The 14,853-nt window shown below is 41.8% G+C and overlaps 1 protein-coding gene across 1 annotated transcript; it reads left to right on the plus strand.

Moving 5' to 3' along the window:
- Window positions 1–303: 303 nt before the first annotated feature.
- On the plus strand, window positions 304–6,588 carry LOC107507643 (gap junction delta-2 protein-like). Its single transcript, XM_016138748.2, has 2 exons — window positions 304–330; window positions 5,707–6,588. The coding sequence occupies exons 1-2, from the start codon at window positions 304–306 to the stop codon at window positions 6,586–6,588; spliced, it is 909 nt and encodes a 302-aa protein (XP_015994234.2).
- Window positions 6,589–14,853: the final 8,265 nt, after the last annotated feature.

Below are 14,853 nucleotides of genomic sequence, written 5' to 3' on the forward strand. Positions count from 1 at the left end.
GCTTTGAAGGCAGCAGACTGAATCGAATTCCTGGCTCTCCCATTCGGTTTTCTCATCTGTAAAATGGGGATAATCATGTCTACCTCAATGAGCTGTTGGGAGGATTTCAATAAGAACGTGGATGAGGAGCCTGGCATGGTATGGGTGTTTCCTGGAAAGAAGGTGGATTCAGAAAGGTTTTCTGTTGGTTGAGGAACTCCTGGCTGCCCGTCCTGGGGCCATGTAGCACAGGGATTTGGGGAGATACAGAAGAGAAACTTGCTGCCTTCTTAGCCCAGAAACTGAAGATTATGAATGGCAAACATGATGCCAACAGGCAGTGGTGTGCTGGTAAGTGTTTAAAAACTGGCTCTCTGAAAAGATGTATATAAACATATAAGTTTATTAAACTTTTTATTTGTATAAGGAATTGTAGCACATAATTTATAGAAATAATAAAATATATAATATTCTTTATTGTAAATTCCATATAACCAATTTATTCCTACATAATGCTTTAACTGATTTTAAAGAACTCATAGTTGATTTTTATTGATTTTTGAGGTCCACTTGTATTAGTCACAAAACTTAGGTTACAAATGATAAACAAGTGTAGTTTTGACATGAATGTTAGTTAATATTTTAGTTTAAGTTAAGGCAAAAGATGAATGTGAAACAATGATTTTTGTCTGAACTTCACAAATTAGCCAACGACTGAGCAACTTCGCTGAATTGTAAAGTAGTTTTCAAACCTGGAAGGCTATTTCCTTAAATTTTTGTGCTATTCACAATGTAACAACCACAGACTTGACACTACTAGGTTTAATCTACATTATTAACATTTTCTCTATCAATATCTTAAGTCTAGACAACAAAACAGTAAATCAAGCTCTGTTTTGTAGTATTTTCCGATTTCCATGGTATAAATACTCCTACTGTGGCCAATTTCGTGCTACCAACGTGACATAACTGAACAGACTTGGGAAGAGATATGCAGTAACACACCAATATGTACTATTTCTAACATATGATAGACGTTAATGATTTCAAGAACATAGATGATAATCAAATGGGATAAGATAATTAGGACGTTAGGACTTTTGTTTTAAATATAATCTATTTCGTTGTAAGTTTACATAATTTATTGTTTATGATGGCTGTGCTCAACAACTGACTCTGGAAAATTGACAGTCAGCCCTTGTGAGTTGATACAGGCCAACTCCAGCACACCACTGCAAAGGGGATCAGTGTGTCTTATAAGTGGGCGAAGTGGGCTGGGTGTGGCTGAGGGAGTTTGGACAGCATGCCCTACCCTAAAGAGAAGGCCACTAACCCCGGTCCCAACAGTTATTGTCCATGGGATATAGGGCTAAATCACTAAAAATTGTCCCAGATGACCCATTTTTTCAAAAGAAGCCAGAAATGTAAATTTTTATGTGATTGTATTGCCTTAAAAAAAAATGGCAACAAATCAAGACATTTTTAAAAACACAGTGCTAGCCAAACAAAACATATTTATGTGCAGAATTCAGCCTACGGACTTCTGTTTATGACCTTTGCCTTCACATGTGCCTCATGGGCTGTCCCGTTGGGGACTCAGTGAGCAGGGCCAAGATGAGAGTGAGGTGAGTGAGGCTCTAGTCTCAGGCACAAAATTTAAGAGATGCAAAAAACTCAATAATCAAGATAAAAAATATTTTAATGCAATATTTAAAAGATTAAAACTAAAACAAAACAAAACAAATCCTTGTTGTACAAAATAACATTTTCTGTGAAGACAGGATCAGTAACAGAATTGTGTCAGGCCACATTGAAGCCTGAGGCAAAAAGAAAAATCCATAAAACTGATTTAGGACTAGAGGAGCTTAAGGACCCTTCCATCAATGTCATTCTCTGGCCCTGTGTCCTAGGGCTTGGTGAGAGTGGGGATACTTTAAGAAATGGAGCTGGAAATCTTTCTAGACCTTGGCTCTTCTTGCAGGTTTCTGTGATCTGTGTGTCTCCAAGCAAGGCCCAGTGAAGTCTGCCCAGCAGCCTCCCCAACCCCAGAAGATCTGAGTTCAAAGGAGGAAGGAGCAGGATCTACCAGATGTGGAGCTGGTTTGCATGACAAACCCTTAGTTGCTGGAAACGTGGAGATGCACTGCTTCTGACTCTGCAAGGTCCTTGCTACATGACCTTGGGTGGCTGGCTGGAGCATCACAGTTTCATGATATAGGGCCTGATTTCTAGTTAGTTGCACATAGCATCTTGTTTGCCCTTTTTGGAGTTTTCTTTTTTGGATCCTAGAATTTTAAGATCAAGTCTTTCATCCTCTTTCTCCAAGCATGAAAAAAAAAAAAAATTGCTTAGCTTAGACCAGTAGTTCCAATGGGAGGTGATTTTGTTCCCTAGAGAACATTTGGCAATAGAGACATTTTTGATTGTCATGACTTGGGGGGGAGGGGTGCTACTGGTATTTAGTAAATAAAGGACAGAGATGCTGTTAAACCTTCTACAATGCACAGGACAGTTCCCTATAATGTATATAATCCTGTCCAAAAATCATGAAGTTGAAGCTGAGGTTGAGAAACCCTGGCCAACACAGAGAGATCTGTGTCCCACTTTCAAAGTTCTCCTGAGAGGCTATGTTCTCATCCATTGCCTTAAAGCCCTGGCAACCAGAAACATCTAACTTCATTCACTCACATTGTTATTTTAGAGCTTTTTCTCCATTTAGCCTTCGAGGGATATAAAAAGTAAGTTTCTCAATCTTCACATTCTCCTTGAGCTAACTGACACTTTTCCCTCATTATTTCTGTGCCTCTGTGAGTCCTCTCCACCCTTCTTCTGCCTGGGCTCAGATTAAGAGGAGGAAGGGCTCAGTTCTCCTTACTTGAATTTGAGAAGGATCCTGGCCTCTGCTCTATGGAGAGGTAGGCTTGGGAGCTGGGAGATGAGCAGGGGAACCTACCAATGAATAATAAATATTTGAGGAATGAAAGGCAGGTAGTTTATACTTGCTGCTGACTCTTGGCTGTCTTTGCTTGGCCAGAAGAGAAGAAATTTCCCAGAGGTCTCCATCTCCCAAGCGCCTCCTCTCTGATTGAGCAGGCAGGCATGGAATGCCAATTTTGTGGCAGGTCCTACTTCCTGGGGGAAGTCAGACTGAGGGTTTCCAGTATCTTCTTCCATTTGTTGCTGAGTATCTACTAGGCAAGGGTTTTTTAACGCTCGGTTATCCATTTTTGTGTGTGTGTGTGTGGTAAAATATAGAACATACAACATAACATTTTAATCCATTTTAATCAGCGGCATTAAATATATTCACAACATTTAGCAGCGATGACCACTGTCCATTTCCAGAACTTTTTCTTCATCCCCAGCAGAAACTCTGTACCCATTAAACAATAACTCCCTATTCTTCCCTTCCCCCAGCCCCTACCTGGTAACATCTATTCTACTTTCTATCTCTATGAAGTTTGAGCAAGGAGTTTTTGTTTTTTAATGCGTTATATGTAATCATCTCTACTTCACACATGAAAAGACAGAAGTTAAGTAATGGCCCCATAGTCATATAACTAGCAACTAACTGACAGAGACAGGATATGAACCCAGGTCGGTTGTCATTCATTCATTCAATAAACGTGTATTGAGCACCTAATTCATGTTAAGCACAAGAGTAGTGACAAATAAGATATAGTCCCTGTCATGAAATGATTCACATCTAGTGATAGACATAAATTTTGTGTAGATAAATGTGATTATATGTGACCAAATGGAAATGATAGTCATTATATACAACAGACAATGTACTAAGCAGGAGACCACCATAAGGGTGATCAGTTCTTTCTGGGGTGGGGTCAGGAAAATTTTTTAGAGAAGGTTCTGCTGAGCTGAATGTTGGAAGATAAATAAGACAAGAATTAGTTGGAAGGAGAACGGGGCTGGAGAGGCAGAGGGAGCAGTGTAAGTAACTGCTGAGGAGCATGAAGCTGCCTAGATGTGTGTAAGACTTTCAGGAATTCTGAGAGCTAAAGGTTAAGAAGAGCCCAGATGGAACTGGAGGTGTAGTCAGAGGCCAGATCGAGAAGGGTCTTGTATGCCATCCTAGGGAGTTGGGCTTATCCTGAGGGCAATGGGTAGCCATTAGATAGTTTTAAGCAGGGAAATGAAATGACCAAATATGCACTTTAGGAATGCAGCCACTGAGAGAGGTAGACCAGAGGGAATAAAACTGGAGGCAGAGCAACTTACTGGGATTGTAATAATCCTAGTGAGAGAAGATAAAGGGCTGGACTAAGGCTTTGCCATGGACTGATAAGAAGGCAATAGACGAGAGACATATGAAGGAGGTAGCATTGAAGGGGCTCCATTAGCAATTAGAAGTGGAGAGGAAGCAAAAGGGAGGAATTATGGGTAACAATCAGGATTTTGACTTGGACGATAGTACTATTCACCAAGACAGGAAGAGTTGGTATGGGGGAAGAATAAGTATACCTAATATTCATGAAGTACTTGCTATGTGCCAGATACCTTTCTAAGTCCTTTACATTTATTAACTCAGATAACCCACACAACTCTATGAAGTAGATACTGTTATTATCTTCGTTGCACAGATAACGAAGTGGAAGCAGAGAAAGGTTAGGCAACTTGCCCAAGGTCACACAGCTCTGAGCATCTAATTCTAAGCCAGTGCTTGTAGTCACTATGTTGCTCCTTCTCTAGGAAATAAGTTTAGTCCGGACATGCTGAGTTGGAGATGCTTGTGGCTATCCTAACAGACTGCATCCTCCAGGATCAGTTAGAAGTTGGAGGTATCTTGATGAACACTGATGTTTACATGATGAAGAGTGAAGAACAGCACATTGACTAAAATGGAGGAGCCAGGAAGATAAGAATCAAGAGAACTTGGTTTTTGAAGGTTAAGGGGAAGAGGAGGTTCCAGTGGCAGCTCCAGGATTCTGTTTAGGAGGGGATAAAGAAAGACAATCAAGTTGGCAGTGGAGGCTGGGTCATGTCTTGACCCTGAGTTTGCACACTAAGCATGCTGCTATATTTAGATCGTATGTGTATTTGGGAGACTGAAAGAGGATGCTGATGAAGACAATGAGTGTAAATGTCCCCCAAAGTATGCCTTTGAAATGTTTTCAGTAATTTTCTGGATCAGAAGCTGCAGAAATGCAAAGATGAGATTTTTGCAATGTGAGGCCTTAAAGAGCATCCACTGGGCAAGGACGGGGGTGACCAAAAGTTATATGTTACCCTGGAACCTGGAGGAAGGACAAGCTAAGTTATGAATAGTCTGCTGTGGAATCTTGGGGAAAATATGCCTGGTGCTATTTAGGTATTTTTTAAAAATTCCCAGGTCATTTGGAAGTTTTGAAATTCCCAGGTTGTTTGGAAGTTTTGAAAGCCCATTTAGTTAGAAATCTGCAGCATACGTGTGCAGACTGTCTTGGTTAATTTGGGATTGTGTTGGGGCTCCTGAGAGATTCTGCTTCCATCCTTTATTCTTCAGTGTCCTTTTCTCTGCCAGATTGTTCTTGTCCTTGTTAGGTAATGAATGGCACGCCTGCCTGGGCGTCAGGCACAGATGGAACTGGAGCTCTTGCTGTGGGCTAGAAATAGTGATGCAAATAACTAGCTGCTGGGGCTTTATATTTTCACCCTCTTCCCCTTCTACTTTTACTCCCCACCCCCGCACTTCTATTCCTTCCTTAAGGCTTGTGATTTCTGTGTCCACAGATGAGTGACTGGTCGTTCCTGGGCAGGCTCCTGACGCAAGTGCAAAACCATTCCACCGTGGTTGGCAAGGTGTGGCTCACCGTCCTCCTGGTCTTCCGCATTCTGCTGGTCACCCTGGTGGGAGATGCAGTCTATGGGGATGAGCAGTCCAAGTTCACCTGCAATACGCTGCAGCCTGGCTGCACAAATGTCTGCTATGACCGCTTCTCACCTGTCTCCCACTTCCGCTTCTGGGTTTTTCAGATTGTGCTGGTAGCCACTCCCTCTATCTTCTATGTCATCTATGTCCTGCATCAGATAGCAAGGGAGGAAAGAGTAGATATGGAGAGGGAGTGCCTGCTGGATACATTGCAAAAGCTAGCATCTGGGGGAGCCCTGCAGAGACCCAGGCTGGGGCTCTTGGGGTCTTCTCACTTCCGAGAGGGACAGCTGCTGGTGGGAGAGAGGGTTCTTCCCAGATGCCTTGGAGCTGCAGCCAGGAATCCAGGCCTGCGGTCACAAAGAGTCTTGGCCATCTACATTGCCCATGTGGTGCTGCGGGCCTTCATGGAGCTGGCCTTCCTGGTGGGGCAATACTATCTGTTTGGGTTTGATGTTCCATACTTGTTTCACTGCCACTCTTATCCCTGTCCTACTAGTACTGACTGCTTTGTATCCAGGGCCACAGAGAAGATGATTTTCCTGAACTTCATGTTTGGGGTCGGGGTGGGCTGCTTCCTCCTGAACCTGGCAGAGTTGCACTACCTGGGCTGGGTCTTCACCTGCCGGTTCCTCTTTGCAGCCTGCACCAGTTGCTACCACTTCTGTGGGCAGCCTGCCCATCCTCCACTGCTCTACTCTGATGAGGACAGTACTGGGCTCCAGGTGTCTTCGTGCCTTTAATAAGTGCCTAGGCAGTGCAGTCCCCAGCTGGTGTGCTCAGGCTTCCTGCCTAATGATGAGAGGCAGCTGCTCTGGGTGGAGGCAGGAACTTGAGATCTGACTGGGCAATGCCACCTGGCAAAATATCCTGCCATAACCATTGTTCTCCTAGTCGATCCTTGAGGATGAGGAATGTGGAGTGAAAGTGGGGAATCCTGCTTCCTCCTGAAAGCCTTACCTGAACGGATAGATGTAGGATAGTGAAGAGGGAGGCCTCTGGAACCAGTCTGCCTGCGTTCAGATTTCAACTCTGCCGCTTACCAGCTGCATAACCTTTAACAAGTTGCTTAACTTCTCTGTGCCTCAGTTTGTTTACCTGAAAAATGGAAATAATAATAATAGATCCTATTACATAAGAATGTTGTGAGAATGAGATGAGCTTATATATGTAAAATGTAAAATGCTTACCAATAGAAGCTGGTCATAATAAACATTAGCCATTGTATTATCCTTAGCTGCCTAGAGTGTTGCTTTGCCTTGCTGCCTGGTCCTCCCAGAATCATGTTATCGACTGTCAGCTCTTCCCTCACTTTCTCCTATGACTGTTATTAGCTCTGTTTCCACACAAATCTTCCTTCATATCCTCTCTTATACCTGTCTTCCCCACCACCTTCCAGTTCCCAAATCATCTTCCTGGCTTAGACTTTCATTCTCGCTCTCCTGGAGTGCTACTGCTCAAGCCACCAAGCACCTCCAGCCGGTCCTGTCCCCTCCCTCCATTCCAACCTGCACATTCCTCTCTGTCATCTCTCCTTGAAGCTTCTCAGCACCTTCCATGAGCCAGCCAGGATCTCCTTTTCCAGCTTAATCACCCACTCTAGCCTTTGCCATTCTAGTCTCACTAGTTGCCACACCTGCACCGTCAAGGGCTTCCTCCCACCCTTTGCTTGTTCATCCTTCTGGGGAGCTCTGCCCTGGCAGGCTTCATAGCCCAACTAACTGGATTCAAATCCTGCTCAGCCACTCATTGGCCATGTGACCATGTGACCTTGGGCAAGCTGCTTGGTGCTTTGCAGCTCAGGTTCCTTCTGTATATAAAGGAACTCATAATACCTACTTGACAGGGTTGTTGTGAGGATTAAACAAGATAATGTAAATATAGTGCCAAGTGCACAATGTTTCTTTGCAAGCAGTAAGTGCTATTATTATCATCTAAATTCTACTATTATGGGGTCAAATCTGACCCTCTTCCTCTAAAGCCTTCCTTGACCCTTTCTCTGGTCTTTTTTTCCTCTGAGCCTCCATGATGCTTCCACTTGATAATTAGTCATGTACTGTTTTGTGACTTCCCCTTTGCTGCAGCCTTGAGTGGTTATATAAATCCATCCTGCTGTGTAACTTTGCTCATGTCTCTAGCTTGTCTTTGCACCGCAGTTGCAGGCAGTGTGGTAATACTATGCTTTGCAGGAAGAGAACACACCATCCTGCTCTTAGCTTAGTGCTTTGCATGGAAAAGGGCCTCAACTCAGATATGCCATTTTAATTTAGTTTTGCTATCTTTATGCCAGAATTAGGAGTAGGTCCAGAGAGGGCTACACCTGAGGCATGTCAGAAAACCAGAAGAGACGAACATTCCTCCATCTCTTTCTATAACTTGGGCTGGTTTTAACAATCCTTTAACAGCGAAGAAAGTTCTTTCCAAGATCTAATTGGAGTCCCACTTGCTGTGGTGGAAGCTGTTTTCCTTGGGCCTCGGGCTATTGATGTATGTAGGTCCTGATTATTTCCTAGGCCAGGGCTCAGCAAGCCATAGCCTACAGGCCAAATCTGGCCCTCCACCTCTTTTTGTAAATAAATTTTTATTGGAGCATACACAAGCATTTGTTTATGTATTGTCTATGGTTGCTTTTGTGCTACAATGTAGAGTTGAGTAGTTGAGACAGAGGCCATCTGGCCTGGAAAGTCTAAAATATTTACTATCAGGCCCTTATAAAAAAGTTTGCTGACCCCTGTGCTAGGCCATTGGGGGCCTTTGAAGAATTCCAGTCTAGGAAGTGACATGGTCATATCTATACTTTAGATCGCTCCGGCAGCCACATGGAGGAGGGGTTGGAAGGGAAGAGGTAGAAACAGGTTACCAGGAAGAGGCTGTTGCCATTGTCCAGCTGAGAGCTGATGAGGCCTGAGCTGAAGGGATGGCAATGGAAATGAGCAAATGATTTAGATTAGAGAGATATTTATGGAGTAGAACCAATAGCACTCTATGCCTGAGTGGATGGGTCTAAGAGAGAAAGAAGAGGCAGGCAAAGTGGACTTTTGACTTCATGGACTGATCATTAGGATCATTAACCAAACGAAAGTAGTCAGTGAGGAAGGTTGTACATTTGGCTTTAAATATGATTCATTTGGGGTATTTGCAAGAAATGGTGAAAGAACCAGGCTAGCTTCTAGAGTGATGTCTACCATGGAATTTGGGAGTTATCTGTTGTGTGGGAGATGGTTGAGAGTCCTGGGAATGAACTAGATCTCCCAAAGAGGGGCCATAGGATTATAGGAGCAGAAGGCAGAGGCAGAAATCTGGGAAGCACCAGAATTGGAGGTCATAGGAAGTATATCCAGCAAGGAGATCCAAAAGAATTGGTACTGGAGGCCAAGTTGAAAAGAGAGTTTCCAGAAGGAAGGCAGGTCAAACAATCAGTAGTGAGCAAGCCTGAGAGGCAGTTCCTAGAATTAGCAATTGGGAGATCACTGATTAGGTCACCATCTTGTCCCCTTTTGCCTGGGACTTTCTGTTTTGTACTGAAAATCCCACATCATGGGAATGCCCTCAATTGTGGGCAAACCAGGACAGTTGGTCATTCTACTGAGGACCCTGCCAAGAACGATGTCAAGAAAAGTTTAGTTTGCAAAGTAACTAACTTCTGGAAACATCATTTTCCCAATGTTGATAAATCTATGTCTTAGTGTGATCCTCTTTGAATCACTCCAAGCATAATAACAAAACAAAGCCCTATTTTTGTATAGCACTTGACCATGATATGACCTCATTCGATTCTTACAACAATCCTGGGAGGTAGGAGGTTGTAGCTCTAATTTTACAGAAATGGAAAATGAGAGGTCAAGTCATTTGACTAAACTTTCATGGCAAGTAAGTGGCAAAGACAGTCTCAACCTTAAGCCTTGTGACTACAGAAGGTTGTGCCTGGCTGCCTCCACATCCCTGCTTGTAGATGTCTATAGTCTAAAACACTGGGCTTGTGGCTGGGGAGCTGTGGATCCCCAGATCATGGTAGAGTGATTGCAGAGGCTAGGATATTCTTGGAAGCACAGAAAGAAAACCACAGCTATGTGTAGATCATTACAGTAGTAAGCCTGCTGATTCAGAGAAAGCCTGATACATAAACCAAGGACTTTAAGGGTCTGTAAGTGGGGCTATATTTTATGCAATAGCTGAGTTCTTTAAAAAAATTTTGTGGCAAAATATGCATAACATAAAATTTACCATTTTAACCATTATCAAGTATACAATTTGGTGGCATTAAGTACATTCACAATGTTGTACAAGCATCACTACCATCCATTTCCAGAACTTTTTCATCATCTCCAACAAAAACTCTACTCATTAAACAATAATTTCCCATTCCTTCCTCCCCCAAGCCCACGGAAACCTCTATTCTACATTCTATCTTTATGAATTTACATATTTTAGGTACCTCGTATAAGTGGAACCATATAATATTTGTCCTTCTGTGTCTGGCTTTTTTCACTTAGTGTAATATTCTCAAGTTTCAATCATGTTGTAACATGTGTCAGAATTTTTTTCCTTTTTACGGCTGAACAATATTCCATTGTGTGTAAATGCCTCATTTTGTTTATCCATTCGTCTGTTGATGGGTGGGTTCTTTTTATATCCTTACACTTCTAGTAAAGACAATCATATATTTTTAATGTTCAAATGTCATTTCAGAGACAATAGGACCCTATGTACCTCCTGAAGAAAACAATCTACACTACCTGTGAAGTATTCTTGCCAAAAAATAAAACTAAAATCTGTTCAAGCCTCTAGATCTATATACCAATTTATAGGAAATACAGAGGCCAGAGCATCATATTAAACTTCATCATGGGGATGCAATTGGCAGAGTCCAGACTGGAAAATCTACAGGATAAATGACCTAGTTTCTTCAACAAACAAGTTGCCGGTTGGTGGCGGTGGGGAGAGAAAGAGACAGAAGAGAAAACTGTAGATTAAAAGATACTTAAAAGTCATGTCAACTGACTGCAATGTGTAGATCTTGATTCAAACAAAAGCAATTTTTAAAAGGACATTTACGGATGTAATTAGAAATTTGAACATTGATTTTTTGGTTTTAATGAATTATTGTTTAAAAATTTTAGGTGTGATAATGATATTATGGTTTTGTTTTAAAAATAATCCTTGGGTGATCACTTTGTAAGTTATATAAATGTCTAATCACTATGATGTACATCTGAAACTAATATAATATTGCATGTCAACTGTAAATAAAGGTTTTAAAAGTAATCCTTATCTTTTAGAAATATACACTGAAATATTTTCAGATGAGATGATATGGTTCTGGATGCGCTTCAAAACTATACTGGTAGGAAGGAGTATAGTTGAAACAAGATTTCCATGAGTTGATAACTATTGAAGTTGTATGGATACTTTGGGGTTTGTTATATTGCTTTGTTTACTTTTGTATATATTTGAATTTTCTCAAAATAAAACTTTTTATGTCATTTCAGAGATGTGGGTTTTCTTTTTCTTTCTTTGTTTGTTTGTTTTTTTTTTTTTTTTTTTTTTTTTTTTTTTTTTTTTGAGGCAGGCAATTAATCTTTAGGAGTTACCCTCTTCTAAGAATTTAGCTTTAAGTTACCTGGAGAATATTTTCCACCCACACTCCAAGTTTTTATGCTAAGAAATAAGGTATCTTAAGCTAATAAATGTATTCGAGGAATGATATTCGAGGATGTTCTTTTGTCATCTGAACAACACTTGCCATGAGGCAGATTTCCAATTCCATGGGGTTTTAAAAAAAGCTAGTTTACCTGTTTGTCATCCTTTATGGAGGGTCATACTGCAGTAGCCTACTATGTGACAAAAATATCATCTCTCATGCTTTATATTTGCCATTTTTTTCAAGCCTCACAATTATTCTGACTTATATATTATTATCAGCTTTCCATTTTACAGATGAAGAAGTGAATGGTCAGAGAGATTAATAAGGGCTAATACATCTGTTAACCACTGCTATGTGTCAAGTAGTGGACTAATTGCTTTAAATGAATTTGCTCGTTTTATCCTCTCATGTCCTTATGAGATAGACATTATTATCATCCCCATCTTATGGATGAGGAAATTGAGGCTTAGAGAGGCTAACCAACTTGCTACCAGCTGTTAGACCAAGTGTCCTCTCAATGTGAGGCCCCAAAGCCTACGCATTTCCCACTCTTCCCAGGAGTTCCCATATACCCAAAGTCTATATAGTTTGCATTACAGTTTACTCTTGGTGCTGTAGAGTCTGTGGGTTTAGACAAATGTATTATGACATGTATCCATCATTGTAGTATCATATAGAGTAGTTTCACTGCCCTGAAAATCCTCTGTGCTCCACCTAGTCATCTCTCCCTTCTCCCCAACCCCTGACAACCTGTGATCTTTTGTCTTCATAGTTTGCCTTTTCCAGAATGTCATAAAGTTGTAATCATATAATCTTTTCAGACAGACTTCTTTCACTCAGTATTAAGCATTTAAGCTTTTTCCATGTCGTTTCATGGCTTCATAGCCCATTTCTTTTTAGTGATGAATAACATTCCATTGTCTGGATGTACAAGTTTATCTATTTAGCTACTGAAGGATATCTTGGTTGCTTATAAGTTTTGGCAATTATGAATAAAGCTGTTCTAAACATCCGTGTGCAGGATTTTGTATGGATATAAGTTTTTAATTCATTTGGGTAAATAATAGGGAGTGTAATTGCTGGATCATATGGTAGGAGCATATTTAGTTTTGTTATAAACTGCCAAACTATCTTCTAAATTGGCTGTACCATTTTGCATTCCAACCAGCAATGAATGACACTTCCTGTTGGTCCACATTCCCACCAGCATTTCGTGTTGTCTGTGTTCTGGATTTTGGTCATTCTAATAGGTGTGTGGAAATATCTCATTGTTGTTTCAATTTGCAATTCTCTATGACATACGATGTGGAGCATCTTTTCAAATGTTTATTTGCCACTTTTATATCTTCTTTGGTAAAGTGTCTGTCTGATCAGGTTTTGGCCCATTTTAAAATCAGATTTTTTGTTTTCTTATTGTTGAGTTTTAAGAGTTCTTTGGATATTTTGGATAATATTTCTTTATCAGATGTATCTTTTGCAAATATTTTTTTTCAGTGTGTGGCTTGTCTTCTCATTCTCTTGACACTGTCTTTTGCAGAGCGGATGTTTTTAGTTTTAATGAAGTCCGGCTTATCAATTTTTTCTTCCACAAATCATGTATGTAAAAAATCACTGTCATACTCAAGATCATCTAGGTTTTTTCTTATGCTATCTTCTAGCAGTTTTATATCGTGTTTTACATTTAGATCTATATCCATTTTTAATTTTTGTGAAGGGTATAAGGTCTGTTTCTAGGTTCGTTTGTTTGTTTGTTTGTTTATTTATTTATTTATTTATTTATTTATTTATTTATTGGCCTGTGGATGTCCAGTTGTTCCAGCACCATTTGTTGAAAAGACTAAACTCATTTGATTTTCAAAATAAACTTTGATACAGGCAGTTATTATCCACAGAGAGACACAGAGAAATTTTGTAAATCACCCAGGGTAACACAGCTAGAACTTGGCAGAGCTGGAATTTGAACCCAGGTAACCTGTCTCCAGAGTCCATGCATTCAATCCCTACCTATAATAATAATGTTTCCCTCATAGGTTTGTTGTGAGGAATAGAGATAGTGTCTAGCACAGGAAGTGTACTTCCTGTCTAGTGCTCAGGAAGCAGTAGTGATAGTCAGTGTCCTAACTAGCCTCCAAAGTTCTCCTCAAATGTCATGTCTTCAGAGCAATTTTCTTTCCATGCCCCATCCCCATGTGAGTTCCCTGAAAAATAAAATAAAATAAAAGCGCCATATCTGATTTCTCTGTGTCCCCAGAATGTCTGATGATGCACTTGGCACTTAGCAGGCTCTCGGTCAAAGTTTATTGAATTGAGTTTGGTTGTATGTTGTCCCTTTATCCACAATGCACATCCTGGTTGTACTCTGTTCCTCAGGATCTCCCAGCTCTTACTTAGCTCTTTGCTCCTGAGCCCCCCTCCCTTCAACCTTCCCTGATCTGTCGGGTTGGGCCACCCCTGCCTGGAGAAGCTCCTCATTGGACTGTATGGAGGCAGCTGCCCTTGTCTGCACACCTTTTTTCCTGTATCACTCTACTTAGTTTCTTCCATATTCTGGGGTATCCAACTCTAGCATGGACACTGCCTGTAGAAGTGCCCGTTTCTCTCTCTCTCTCTCTCTCTCTCTCTCTCTCTCTCTCTCTCTCTCTCTCTCTCTCTCTTTTTCTTTCTCTTCTGGTCTCTATGCCTCTGGCCTCTCTCAGGATGTCTACAATTCTGAATAGAGAAGCTCACTTGATATTTACAGGACATGAGAGACCCAGAGGGAGACCTCATTCCAAAGAGCTTCTGAAAGGTGTTAATCCTGACATTGTTGGATTCTTAGGGAGTGAATGCCACTTCTGGCTGTAACCCCTAGGGCCCTGGTACACCCCTGAGGCAGGGCTCTCTCAGATCAAGCCACCAGAAGTATGTGCCCATCTTTGAGAGTACATTCTGTTTGTCTCACCTTGGATATGGCAGGCAGTGGCTGTTTTGGACTGAGCCATCTGGCACCATCCAGTAGCCCTACATCTGCCTCTGCAGAGCCACCCTGGGAAGATGTGGCCAGCAAGACTCAGTTGCTTCCTCTGAACAGCACTGCCCTGGGCAGCATCCTCCTGGACACAGCCAGCGGAGTCCGGAGCCTGCCTTGGACAGAAACTGTTCTTTACTTTTAGCATTGCCCTGGTGCCTTCTCTGGGCGTGTCCAGCAGCCTCCAGTGCCCAGCGCAGACAGGATCTGCAAGCAGGGCCTCTCGGACACGGACTGAAGTTTCCCAGGGCAGTGCCGGGTGCCCACATGGCCCTCTCTGGAGGCGCGCCCAGGCCCTGCCCGGAAGGCGGGGCGTTTATCCCCGGAGCCGCCAGCAGGGAGCTCCCTTTCGGCTCG

Source organism: Rousettus aegyptiacus, unplaced genomic scaffold (genome assembly GCF_014176215.1).
Source record: "Rousettus aegyptiacus isolate mRouAeg1 unplaced genomic scaffold, mRouAeg1.p scaffold_m13_p_6, whole genome shotgun sequence".
Taxonomy (NCBI): domain Eukaryota; kingdom Metazoa; phylum Chordata; class Mammalia; order Chiroptera; family Pteropodidae; genus Rousettus; species Rousettus aegyptiacus.

Coding starts and splice junctions, on each gene's coding strand:
- LOC107507643 (XM_016138748.2), top strand. CDS start 304: ATGATGCCAACAGGCAGTGGTGTGCTG. Junction 331..5,706: donor CAACAGGCAGTGGTGTGCTG/GTAAGTGTTTAA, acceptor CTGTGTCCACAG/ATGAGTGACTGGTCGTTCCT.